This window comes from Eriocheir sinensis, chromosome 50 (assembly GCF_024679095.1).
Source record: "Eriocheir sinensis breed Jianghai 21 chromosome 50, ASM2467909v1, whole genome shotgun sequence".
In the NCBI taxonomy this organism is placed as follows: Eukaryota; Metazoa; Arthropoda; class Malacostraca; order Decapoda; family Varunidae; genus Eriocheir; species Eriocheir sinensis.
The window spans coordinates 62,072-75,937 of NC_066558.1; the positions used below are offsets into that span (position 1 = coordinate 62,072).

The window sequence follows — 13,866 nt, forward strand, 5'->3', positions numbered from 1 at the left end:
GTCACGGCCTCCATTTTCCCTGTCGTCTGTGAAGGCTGCCGAGACAGCGCTGTATTTTTCTTGTTTTTTTAGGTTATTATAAAGTGCCAGGAAGCGCCATGCTGTGGGAAGGTAGGTGGACCCTTTGCCCTTATTTTGGTGTGCAGGGACAGGAAATCAGGACGCGGAAAGAGGGGAAAATTGGAAAATCTGTTTCATGTGATGGTGGTGGTGGTGATGGCGGCGGTGATGGTGGTGGTGATGACGGCGGTGGTGATGATGGTGGTGGTGACAGGTGTTGGTGGTGATGGTGGTGGTGGTGGTGACGGCGGTGGTGACGGTGGTGGTGGTGATAACGGCGGTGGTGATGACGGGAGTGGTGACAGGTGTTGGTGGTGGTGATGACGGCGGTGGTGATGGTGGTGGTGGTGATGACGGCGGTGGTGATGACGGTGGTGGTGATGACGGCGGTGGTGATGACGGCGGTGGTGATGGTGGTGGTGGTGATAACGGCGGTGGTGATGACGGCAGTGGTGACAGGTGTTGGTGGTGATGATGACGGGGGTGGTGATGACGGCGGTGGTGATGACGGCAGTGGTGACAGGTGTTGGTGGTGATGATGACGGCGGTGGTGATGACGGTGGTGGTGATAACGGCGGTAGTGATGGTGGTGGTGGTGATAACGGCGGTGGTGATGACGGCAGTGGTGACAGGTGTTGGTGGTGATGATGACGGCGGTGGTGGTGGTGGTGATGGTGATGGCAGTGTTGATGGTGGTGGTGGTGATGATGGTGTTAGACCCTCAGCAGTGATTGGGGTCAGCCGCCATGTCCACTCCACCAATTCCACCTCCATTGACATCGGCAGCGGCAGTGATAGGTTAGAGTATTTCTGTTATCATTAAGGGATTATTGAAGAAAGGGTAGCCTAATTATTTTGACATTTATCCCTAACTATTTTGGTGTTATTCCAGAAATCAGATGTGGTTAGATTAGATTAATTCATCTTTTTATTCATCTTTTCCGTTATTTTGAGCGCTTTTTACCATTTAACGTTCTATTTACTCAATGGTTAGGTTAGATTTGGTCAGGTTGCCTTGGTAAAAATGGGGCAGGCTTTGCACTGCTCCATTGTCACTGGTAGTTGGTGGGTGTATTTCTGGAGTTTTACCTGTAATATGAAGGTGATAACTCTCACTATATATAGATGTTAATTTTTTCCATATATGTATCATTAGCTTTAATGGGGACTGGGTGACCCCATACTTCTGCCTGCTAAATTTTCAGCTGGCCCCGGCCCGTGATTTTTATTTATTTATTTATTATAATATTGAATTGCATACGTACTTTTTTCAAACAAACTTTATCCCTTACAAACATTTGCTTATGGAAAATTGCATACGAATTTTGTGCATGCGAACTATTTCCAGACGTACTTTGGTCCGAGAATCATTTTAAGGAGCAGAGCAATTCCTGTCTAAACCCTGTAATAGAATAAGTCTTTGTAGGTCACAGGAGGGCATAGATAAGGGAGGTTAGGTTCTCAGCTAATATTTCCTGTCTTGTTTCCCTGTTAGCTTTGAGGGTCAGGGTGGACCACTGGCCGCCACCTCCTCCTTGCCCTCATGCTAAACCTTTACTACTGTTCCTATAGGTAATGCTCTCTCTCTCTCTCTCTCTCTCTCTCTCTCTCTCTCTCTCTCTCTCTCTCTCTCTCTCTCTCTCATAAAAATAAACATTAAAATTCTTGAAGGAATTTATTATTCCCAAAAAAGACTCAGTGTTTATACAGTTCTCATTCCTAACTTAATTTGCAGACATAAGAAGAAGAGGAGGAAGAACAAGAGGAGGAGGAGGAGGAGGATGAAGGGGACACACAGGAATCAAATGGTGAGTGTTGTTAACTTTATAATTATTTTCCTTGTTCATCTTCTTGCACAAATTTTCTTCCTGCAATTGTTCCTTTTGTGCAAAATTCTCGGTCTTTTTTTTTTCCAATTCCAGCTCTCAGTCTTCTCTCCTTCCTGTTAGTTTCCTCCACACAGCTGCCCTCGGTACAATGTCAGGTCACAGTGCGGGGCAGAGTTGTCATATGAAAAGGGACTCTGCCATCGAGCGTGACATGTTGTGGGAGTGGTTGTACAGAATAGTGAAGTCCCTGCCATATATAGGGTGGTCCTAATCATGACTGGGTTCAGATAGAGGAGTGGGTTGGTTTGGAGTCAGTTGGTGGTCAGACCCTGGTGGCAAGGTGGCTCTTAGGGTCGTATTATGAGACATTTCGCCGCCCAAGAACACATCTTTGACAAGGCTTTCGTAGGAGTTGTGGGCATTTCCTGGGGTAGTTTTATGACCCTGGTGGTAGTTTGACCCTTCTTTTGTACCATGAACCTAAAGAAACACTCATTAGAACCCGATTGATCCCCTCTTTGACCTTTAGAAATAGCTGATGTGATATGGCAAAGTGTCTTGTACTACCAGCCTAATTAGTTTTGCCAACACAAGCACCATTACCGCCACTACACCTGTGCAGGTATACCGGTCACAGCACCAGGGCTCACAGCCTGCACCCAAAACCAGTCTCCTAGTCTCCATTGTGGTTTAGGAATGACTGGCAGAGATATTTGTGGGTAAAATTACTGCATTAGATGTTGTACTTTGTTCCTCAGTGTTCAGCTTCACTCGTCTGGATATGGAATGGGAAAACGTGACACGGAATGGTTGCCAGTTGAGAGGGTCTTGGGAGGACATTTTACCTTGCCTCACTGAATGCCAAGGTATTTATCAATGAAACTGGAGGAGGAGGAGGAGCTTAAAATAAAGGAGGCGGATTCTATAAGCTTGGGTTGCAAGCAATAAAACTAAATTTTGATTAAGCTGAAGGTGGTGTTGACTTTGGTAAGCTCAGCACCAAGGAAAGGCAATGTTTTACCATCTTTACCTGGCTCTGAAGTGAATATAATGTTAGTGTGCTGAGACTCAAATCTAACGTAGATCAATAGGATTAGATAGTTTTATTACTGAGTGGCTATTTATTGAGCAACTCTCAGTGATTATCAAATCGCTCCATAACTGTTTATCAGACCAGAGGGTGTTCTACCAGGATGTGCAGCGTTTGAGGTGCAAAATAGTATTTTTAACAATTTATAAGGCAGTGCTTCAAAGCTTTTTGTCCAGGATATTCCCAAGCTTACTCCATGTCAATGTAACACCCTACCCAGCAAACAAAAACAGAGCGGCCCTCCGCAGGCCTTCCGTATGTCAAATCAGCGGCCCTCCGTAGGGTGTTGACGGAGGCCCGCTGCCAGTCTTGCTCATCGGTTCTCCGGAGGGCCGCTTACGGAGGGCCAACGTGGTAATTACTGCCATAACCCGCTTATAACTGAATGGTCCAAAAACACTAAAAAGGTTCAATTCAAACAAAATATGTAGGAACTATCAGAATATATATTAATTCATAGCATTCTCCAAACATATAAACTCAACAATGTTTTTGATAACTTGGAACTAAGGGCTGTATTACAAGTCAAACCCGAGACGTTTCGGGCCCCTACAAAGGTCGGTTTAGAGGCCGTACTACAAGTCCAATCTGAGAAATTTCAGGTCCCTACAGAATTTGGGATGAATAACTCTGTAGGGACCAGAATCTTCTCAGATGAGACTTGTAATACAGCCCCTAAACCTACCTTTGTAGGGACCTGAAACTTCTCGGGTTTGACTTGTAATACAGCCCTAAAACATAGCTTTGTTGTACAAAATAATTATGAACCTGTCACTTGTGTATACTGAGGTATAACTGTATATATATATATATATATATATATATATATATATATATATATATATATATATATATATATTTATATACCCAACTTTAAGCAAAATATGAGTATACTTATAACTAAAAAAACTGCATATTTGGATTCTGAGAATATAATATGTATTCCTATTGATAATATTTCCATCAGAGTAACAAATCATTCTGTGACGATACATAATGCAGCTCAAAGAAATATGTTTGACTGGAGCACAAGTTAATGATGCCAGAATAATACAGAAGTAAATCAAATAAAATACAATTCTGTGATAATACAAAACCTACTTACCCTACTGTATTACAAGTACGTCAGATGTAGATAAATTTGTCAGTCTATTTATAGTATTTAGGGCCAGTGTTACCTTTACAAGGGAGGTGGCCCTCTCATGCCAGACACTTGACACAGCTTTGTAGCCCAGAAAAAAAACAAGTTTTTAAGTCCAACATCTAAGTGTACAGGGGATTAAAAATTCCCTATCTATCTATCCAGAAAGTTGAGTATTATTCTTATACATCAGGTCACCACAAAATCAGCTTAAACATACAATTGCAAAAAATATCACAGGAAATTTTGTTTCCAAACTCTTGGCAACTGAGTGGCTCCTGCAGAGTTACAGTTCTGACTAGGGCAAGATACATGTCATTTACTAATCTACATATGTAAGTAACTCAACATGATGCAGGTAATGCTTCTTATATAATGTCTGACATCAAAGCAGAAACTTGTCCTTTTAGATATTTTTAAGCTAAATTTGGAACAAAACATATGTTCTTGTACAAAAAAACTCCTGAACATGATGGTACCCTCAGATTTCAGGCAAAATACAATGTAAGAAAGGAAAAGGAAGGTTTTGTGGTCATTATGCACATCACTGTGGGTGAGAGGGAGAGGCAGGTGTCCGGTTGGTCGGTGTGGTCTCCCTCCCTCCCTCTTACATACAGTGACATGTTCTTACTGGCTTGGGTAGGAATCAGGAAGTGAATAGACTATAGTCTACTTGTACTAATGACTGAGGTATTTCATGTATTCACACAGGTATGTAGGTGAGGTAGTAGAAATTGCAAACATTTCCAAAGTTCATTTATTAACAGGATACCTGTGTTATGTGCTGCACGCATAACACTCACGGTTGCGACCTGGCAAAGCCTCAGTATTATTTCTGTGTGTTCACACTGTTTTTAGTGGTCTGGAGCACTTCGATCTCTCCTTTGTCGCCCTCCATCACGGTCTCTGGCTGTGCAGAACCATTCTTTCATAATGATTTTGACAGAGGCTGCTGTTGAATGCCTATAGTCTGGATGCTTGTGCACACTTTCTGTCAAAATAATTATTTTCATTAGTTCCTATTTACCCCCTTATTAAGTAATAAGTATAGTCAGTTTCTGAAACCTGGAGGATTTGGTTCCCTGACCTACACTATACTTTTGGACTTCCATCTTAACAAGGCTTATATAGTAATAACAGTATATAAATATTACTGATATATCACATGAAAGAAACAGCACTCAGATATATTCCTTGAGTATTGAGATGACTACAAGTGAAGCAATAGTGACAAATATGGGTGTGGAACAGGTAGAAAGCGAGTGTATAAACAGAGAAATTGATAAAGAGGAGGTAGAGAAAGCAATAGCCAAGCTAAAGTGTGTTAAATATGCAGGTATAGATGTGAACTGTGTCAAGGTGGGAGGGTGGGAGTAATGAGTGTGTATGAAAGGTGTGGTATGGGAACCCATGCAGGTGGAGTGTAGTGTGGGGTGGTGGAATGGGTGAAGAGGAATACATTGAGGCGGTTTGGCCATGTTGAAAGGATGAAGCGTGATGAGTTTGTAAAAAAAGGTGTATGTAAGTGAAATTGAGGGTTGTAATAGGAGGAAGGCCACTTGGAAGATGGGTGGATAGGGTGAAGGAGAACATGTGTGAGAGAATTGCTGGTGGATGAGGAGGGCTGCTGGAGCAAGCAAGGAGGGAGTGTATGGACAGGGAGAGGTGGAGGCTTTTCTGCCGTGGCCACCCCCTAGGGGGAAGGCAAGGCGTTAAAGAGAATAGAATAGATAGATAGACTCAAGCAAATTTGACAACCATACTTACTGACAATGGTGTCCTTCAACTTCAAGATGCCAAAGCTCTGTTTCTCTCCTTTGCCACACCAGTTGTACTGCATAGCCAAGGAGTTTGTCACAGCACACCTCAGAATGCACCTCACTGTGTCTTGGGAGGTCAGCACCCCCTCTCACACAAGAACGTGCAATCTGAAATGGTAAAGAAAAATGTTATACCTAATCTAACACACACAATCATTCACAAATAGCCATCACTCCTATACTCACCATAAACTAGTTTAAAGTAAGTAATATGTACACTCAGATTATATCTCACTCTTTTCAGAAACTCAAGAAAAACTGCTCGTTCAGCTCCATATATATCTAGTCACCCCTCAAAATCCTTCCTAACCATGCAAGGATAATTATCATTTTTGCAACACTGTCATGAGTATCAGCTTCATATACATTAATCTCGCTGCTTTCTGAGCTATCAGAAAGCGGAGAGGAATAACAATCTCTGTCCAGACAGTGATCTTGGGCTTTCTTAAAACCTACATTAGAGGTTCCTGCAGCTTCATAATGATAATTACTCAACACTTCGCTTTCTGAACTGTGAGCACACGACTCAGATAACTGTTGGTTAGTGTCATACAAGTCAACAACTTGGTTTACTGAGGAATTTTGAAGGAAATCTACATGTGCTGCCATATCCAATTTCAGTCGCCTCCTTTTTGTCCTGTAAGATTATTCTGCCATGTCTTGGCATCTACTTTGAACTTCTCTGTCACTAGAATGAACAAATGCTAAGCTTGACTTACAACAAAATCAGAATTACTTGCCTTTTGTTGAGATGAGAGAGTTTTCTTGGAAAGCGGCGGTCCTGCCAGGCTGCCCGCCAGGCCGTTGTTTTGAAGATGACCAGCCCCGGGCCCGGGCCCGCTCCGTTACGAGATTGTTGTACTCATCCTCTTATGATTGTCGATTTACGACCTAAAAACTGTCTTCTTCACCCCTAAAACTGGCCTCATATAAAATTATCGATAAAATGCCTATTTATTGGTGTTTCTTGACATTTGTTATGGGTCGGAAACCAGTAAATACGATGCTCTGACTACGATAATATGGCAACGGTCTGATGGCGCGGTTGCCAGTTAATAGCATTTTCAACCGCAGATCGTGTACATTATCATTGTTTAAGGAATTTTGAGGCATCTAAGTGTAAATTGATGGCACACAGACATTGTTACAATTACAAAAAAGTAATTTTTCTCCTTGATAGCCGTTACAAACAAGGAATAATTTCAGTATTGGCCCGTGGAAAAAGCTGAAGCGGCATCAGTGGACGGCGCCCTCCATGAATATCTGACATTGCAAATTTGATGTTCGATTTTCTAACTGGTATATTTATAATATCTTTGCATTCCACATGAATACATATATCTTAGGAAGACGTGATATCATTTACAAATAGAATTTAATAATACCTTTGTTAGAAAATATCATTTAAATATATTTTCTTTTATATTATTCTTCCATGCTGATGAAATTCAGTTTGTTTAAAATGTTTTTCAACGTAATTCATTTGAGGCAGTGACTATCGTAATTCATGTAAGTTGAAATACGTCAAATCGAAAATTCGATCGCCGTTTCACCTTGCTGAAAGTTAAAGTCCAGAGCGGGCAATCGCAGGCGCAACGGGGGCATGGCTGCCCGCATTCAGCCACCCCCGGCCTCTCTTAAGCCGACGGCGGGCCGCCGGTCATTGTTTGCTGGGTATTTTCATGAAAAACACACCAACCTTTTTTTGAGGGGGTCTTTATTGTCATGTACTCAAATGACAAGAGGTTGACTGCACAAAGGTGTATTCCATAAACTGACTTGGTCGTCAATTAGCTACAGTTACCCACTATTGCATGGCAGGGTTGATATACCTCACATTATTTACTTCCTTGCTGAACTGCTCCGTAAATAATTACAAGAGATAGATTTGTTTGCTGAACTGCCAGGGAACCCTAATGCTGCCACTATACTAACCTATTTCCAGTAACCTACTGCTGCTTATTTTGCCATTAAAGCTAAGAAGCAAGTAATACCTGACAAAGTGATGGATAACTTGTTAAAATCCACCACACAAAACAGTATCAGCCACTGCAGTGAGTTGGGTGCAATTCTAGATAAATTCCACTAGCCTTCAGCATGCCCATGGCAGCCTTTGCTTATACATGGTATTTTGAGATGGGCTATAGTGGCCATAGTCATGGTTGAGAGATTGGATTACTTTGACAGTGGTGAGAGAGTTACCTGTATACCTAACATAGGAGGGACTGATTTTGAGGCAGTTGTTTGGCTTGTGCTCAAAAGTATAATTTACACCAAAGCCTTGAGCAATGAATCAGGCAGGAATCATTCATGCAAGTTCCTCTACTATTAGCGAAGTAAAAAACAATATGCCATTCACTGGCCTTACTTACCTGTTGCCAGTACTGTCTCCAGGACGTAGTTCTGGACCAGATCCTCACAGAACGTTGCTTTATTCTGTTCCTTGTTAATAAGTTCCCAGAAAGCATCTCCTCATCAGTGCAGTCTGTGCTTTGTCCAGGGAAATAGCTGGCCGTCGAGGGGTTTGTTTACGTAGTTATGAGGATTTATGACTCGTAGCAACGGGGCGCCGTGTTGGCCTTGTAATAAGCGTTATGACTCGTTTTATGACAGGTTATGACAAGAATTGCCATTTTGTCTATTTATGACAGCTTAGGAGTGCTTTATAAATGTGGCCCCAGGCTCATTGTTTTAATCTTATTGTTGTGTTGAATTTAGACAGTGAAGAGAATTTATTATTTCCAAAAGCATGTTAAAGTTTATACAGCCTATTAATCCCTCACTTGATCTGCAGATACTGCCAGAAGAAGAAGAGGAGGAGGAAGAGGATACAGAAGAATCAGTTGGTGAGTGTCAATAATAATTCTTTCCTGTTTCTCCTCCTCCCTTTATCGTTATACTACCTCCTCTTAATTACATCTGTTCTCTGCCTAATCCTCCCTTCATTCTCTGATCCCCTTCCTCTTCCTCCTCTCCTTTCCACAGTTGTTTCTTCTCTCCGTCTGTTGGTTCCTCTCATGGAGGTATAATGGCTGCTGGAGTCCACATCACCGGAATCTCAGCTTCCATTAATTATGTGGAGCAATATATAAGCCACACACTCTCAACACCTCTCGCTTCCTCTGCAGCCGCCACCACCCCATAGGCCAGTTTCACATGGAAAACTATAGCATCGATCGGCGCCATTGGTAACGATCAAAACAAAGGATCCCTAAGTGCCGAAAGTCTGTCATAATGTCACGGGGTAAAATAATGATTTAATAACAGGAGTGTGCTCACAAGGCGGTAGCTAGCCGACAAGGGTTGATTCCCGCGGCACGCCAGGAGACAACGGTGTACACACCCTGACTTGGGAGTACTAACACGACTTACCTGCTCAAATCTCCCGTGGGGTTCTTATTTACTCTCCTTATGGGGCTGGAAGGCACATACGCACAGGCAAAAGGGTTACTAATAAAGCTCGTGTACAACTATGCACTAACTTTATTACACACAAAGAAAACACAGACAAATCTCACATACACACTCAGCTGAGCCTAGCGTTACTCGTGCTCGCACCAGACTAACCTGCCCTGGCTACACTAACAACTAGCTACTTAACTTGGTGCGGAGGGAGAAGAGTAGAGGCTCGTTGCACAGCCTTGCTCGAGGTGGCTGCAGCTTGTCCTTCCTGCCGTGGGTCCTCTCATCAGGCGCGTGATGTCGGCGGTAGATGCGGCTTTCAGGAAGAGGCCGCCGCGGACTCGACACATCCAAACTGAGACCCGGTGTGGGCTGTATCCCGAAGTGGCGAAGCCCAGGATCCCCACACTCCAGCAGGAGGAAAACCGCGTGGTGCCAAGAGGAGGCGAGAGTAGAGGAACGTCGCCCCGTGACCTGACCAGACGGCGGCCAGGGGAGAAGAGTCCCGAGCAGCGGAGTGACCTGACGGCCCCAACTCGCCCGGCCGAGATGCAAAACGCTGCTGGCGCGGAAAAATACAACAGAGGGTGCTGACAGCACTCTGAGCAATACTGCCATAGGCAGATATCGTTACACTTTCCTGACGCGCAGCTATAACTTGCAAGTGCATGGCACCGCAATATAAACAGCGGAGCAAGCTACGTACAGACACGTAGAGGAAAGCAACAATCGCGGGCTAGCAACACAGGCCGCGGGCGGCAACAGCCCCCATGGCGGGAAGCACAAAGACAATACAAGACTTCCTCATCAACAGAGGCGTAACTAGCTGCAGTAATGCACACACTACTACGCACCTGCAGAGTGGAGTGGCGACTCCTGAAAGTGCGTAAGCGCAGGTAAAACACAGCGGGCGACCCGCAACGAAAATGCACGCCTTGGCATCACTACGCTCGTCGCCTAGGCAACGAACAGGCTGAGTCATCGTGACCCGCCCCGCGCCTAGGTCACGTGACGAACTAGGAAAACGCGTCAGCAGCTTCCCTATAGCAAATAATATAAAAAATAACTTGTCGCGAATCTAAACCGCGACACATAAGCAGCCTGAATTTAATCTAATTCACCCTAAAGTAACCTTACTCTGTCTTGAATGACCCTAAACTAATGTAATTCACTCTCATCTTACCTAAAACTACAGTTGAATTACCCTAAACTTGCCTTAAAATAATCCCCTAAACGTAATTCACTCCAAGGTAACCTGAATCTGACCTATCCTGACCTTACCTTAATATCCTAACCTTACCTTAACTTATCCTGACCTTACCCTTAAGTGAGGGTTTCAGGACGGTACAGAAATATATTTACAATAAATTCCCAAGTATTCAACAAGTGCCTCACTAAGCAAAGAGTAGTTGGCGTTTTTTTTCGCCGAATTTGCTTATCACTCTCTTGACTGAAATGGGGGGATATCATAGTGGACATAGAGGAGGGCAAGTCCGTTCAGGCGCTCTTGGCCAACGGTACTCCTCAAATAGGTTTTAAGCCTTTTCAATGCTGAGAAAGACCTCTCAGCTTCCGCGTTGGAGACTGGAAGCGTCAACAGAGTTTTCAAGAGAATGGCGAGATTGGGGAGCACGCTGGTGCTGGCGTGTGCCTGGGCTTCTTTGATAGTTTGGAAGACCGAAACAGATAATGCCCAGTGCCTTCACGAGTGTCAGGGATTCGATGTCGAGCTCGTAGAGCTTCTCCGCTTGAAGCACAGCCGCAACATCCGTTTCGGGGCCATTGAGGAGTTGCTTGAGCTGATCGAAGTGCGACAGGCACTGTGTCGTCGCCGACCCGACTCTTCAACTCAGCCAAGACATGGTCCACGAATGGAATGTACACTGCCCGGCGGTAGCACTCCTCAGCATTCTCGCACGGAACATTTGATCGCTGGGTCTGTCGTCCACAGAGTCGTGGCACAGGAATGGTGTCATGCGATGACCCCACCTCTACCAAAAGCTCTTCTGCTTTCATGAACACATCGTGGAAATGATTCTCCACATCTGCTCTGAACTTGCCAAAAATGGTCTCGATGCCACGAATCGGGCATAGGCTGACACCAGGTCGCCATCTTTTCTCTGAAGAGTTCGGCTTGGCTTGAGAGTATGCGTCAATGTACACTCCACTACAACCAGTCCAACGAGAAAGCGGGGAACATGTATGGCGATGAGAAGGAGCCCAGCGGTGGCGTCAAGTTCTTCCTCGAGAAAAACAGCGATGACAGGCAGAAATTCAACAAAAACCAGCACTGCGTCATGCCTCTCAATCCACCTGGTGGGGCACAGGGGAACAAGCTCTTCGCGCTTGGCTGAGGTAAGCTTGACAGCCTCTGTGAAGCGGAGACAGTGCATATTTGAAGAATGAACGAAGTTGCACACCTCGGTTAGTGTTTGAAGAGCGATCTTCACTTCCTTGACATCACACAGCTTCGTCAGTACTAGATTCTGCCGGTGGTCAGAGCAGTGGATCGGCTTGGCCAGGGTGTACTTCTTCATGAGTACTGCGGCACACCCTTTGAATTTTCCCATCATGGCACTTGCTCCATCGAAACCAAGTCCCCTGCACTTGGCCATGTCCAATCCGAGGTCTTCAACGGTGCGCAAAAGGAGCCAGGCTAAACCTTTACCGGTGAGGCCTGGCGTGCACAAAGGCAAGGAAGTCTTCCCTTATTTCCTGATGATAGTGGCCTGCACTAAAATTCACTTTCTGCTTGCATGTGAGGAATGAGGTCACCCCGTATCCGCCCCTGGGTTACGGGTATGTGGTACGTAACGTTGGGACCTGTTCGGGTAAGCCACGAGTGCGGATCTTTGCTTTCTATCCCCAGAGTAGTCCACTGTAAGTCAGATTATACTGCTCACTGTACCAGGAATTACCTTCTGAATAAAGCCTTGAACGTAATGACGACGCACTCTGCTCGTTTGAAAAGCTGTTATGAATGTTTGGGACAGGTTACTATGGTGGCTAGGTCATTACATACTCAAATGAGGACTAGGTTTTGGGAGACAGGTCAGGTCATTTTGTTGTAGACTTGTGATACTGGGCTGGACTGCACTGGGTACACCATCGCACGCTGAAGTTGTTGCGCACAATTTATAATGATATTTTTTTGGAGTGACGGGCTTTTTTTCATTATTGGTTCTTTTTTTTCTTGAACTGTTTACTGTAAAAAAAAAGTATGTTAATGTTTACACAGTTAATTGACACCAAACTTGATTTGCAGACACTACCAAACGAAGAAGAGGAGGAGGAGGAGGAAGAAGACGAGGAACACAGGAGGAACCCATTGGTGAGTGTTAATTTATTTTTTTCTAAAATGGTTAACGAGCAATCAAGGAATTTTTATAATAAGGAGGGAAAGTGTGATGCTTTTGTTGTAGTTTTGTTAAGTTGTTGAGGGGGAGAAGGCCCCCATTAGATAGCTTACACTATAGCTGGTCTGTTTCATTAGGGGGTCCATGGGCGCAAAGGGGGGGTTATATACATCCATTTAGACTTTGTGGATCATTTTTAGTGGAGGTAATTCTCTCTCTCTCTCTCTCTCTCTCTCTCTCTCTCTCTCTCTCTCTCTCTCTCTCTCTCTCTCTCTCTCCATTATCTATCTTGGTTGCTTCCATTAAAATCTTTCTTATATTTTCTCCCTCTCAGCAACAGCTTTCTCCCTCTCTGTTCCGTCCTTCTTGGCTCAGGGGCCTCTTAAACAAGGCGTCACAGTGCAGGGAGGCGTTAACATGAGCCCAATCAGAGGTTTGAATTTAATCTGGGTTTTGATGACACAATATTAACTATATCCTCGGATTGGTATTATAAGACACTTTCGCTTCTCACGTCAACTATGTTCCGTATTTCTGAAGGTCAAAGAGGGGAGCAATCGGGTTCTAATGAGTGTTTCTTCATGTTCAGGGTACAGAGGAAGGGTCACACTACCACCTGGTCATAAAACTATACTCCTGGAAATGTCAAAGACTCCTAGGAAAGCCTTGCCAAATATGTGTTTCTTTAGGTTCAGGGTACAGAGGAAGGGTCAAACTACCACCTGGTCATAAAACTATACTCCTGGAAATGTCAAAGACTCCTAGGAAAGCCTTGCCAAACATGTGTTTCTTTAGGTTCAGGGTACAGCGGAAGGGTCAACCTACCACCTGGTCATAAAACTATACTCCTGGAAATGTCAAAGACTCCTTGGAAAGCCTTGCCAAATATGGAAGATTAAATAGTTTGGAAAACCTGACCATTGTGTAGTGAGGTAGAGGAGGGAGGCCTTCCCCTACCTTCTGACAGCTATCAAATGTCAGGCTGGGGAACACAATTAAATGACCTCTAAGGCAGTGAGAAGAGCATCGTGGCTACACTGCATGTACTTTCTGGGAACAGCACAGCTAAAATCACACACTGACTCAACTGAAGAATTTTATTTTATTTTATATTTTTTACAATTCAATATTCTTATATCCAATTATGTCGCCCCCAACCCAGGGCCTT

At 44.1% G+C, this 13,866-nt stretch overlaps 1 protein-coding gene across 5 annotated transcripts in view; it reads left to right on the plus strand.

The window, feature by feature from the left end:
* Positions 1-13,866, plus strand: part of LOC126982054 (uncharacterized) — a 24,460-nt gene continuing 10,594 nt past the window's right edge. The window contains exons 1-5 of one of the 5 annotated variants that reach the window (XM_050833772.1): positions 8-111; positions 1,556-1,632; positions 1,796-1,868; positions 8,735-8,786; positions 12,608-12,673. In XM_050833772.1, the coding sequence (XP_050689729.1) occupies positions 1,604-1,632; positions 1,796-1,868; positions 8,735-8,786; positions 12,608-12,673 (220 nt within the window). In that variant the 5' untranslated portion in view covers positions 8-111; positions 1,556-1,603. The other 4 variants (XR_007734460.1, XR_007734459.1, XM_050833771.1 and 1 more) reach the window with 4 other exon arrangements.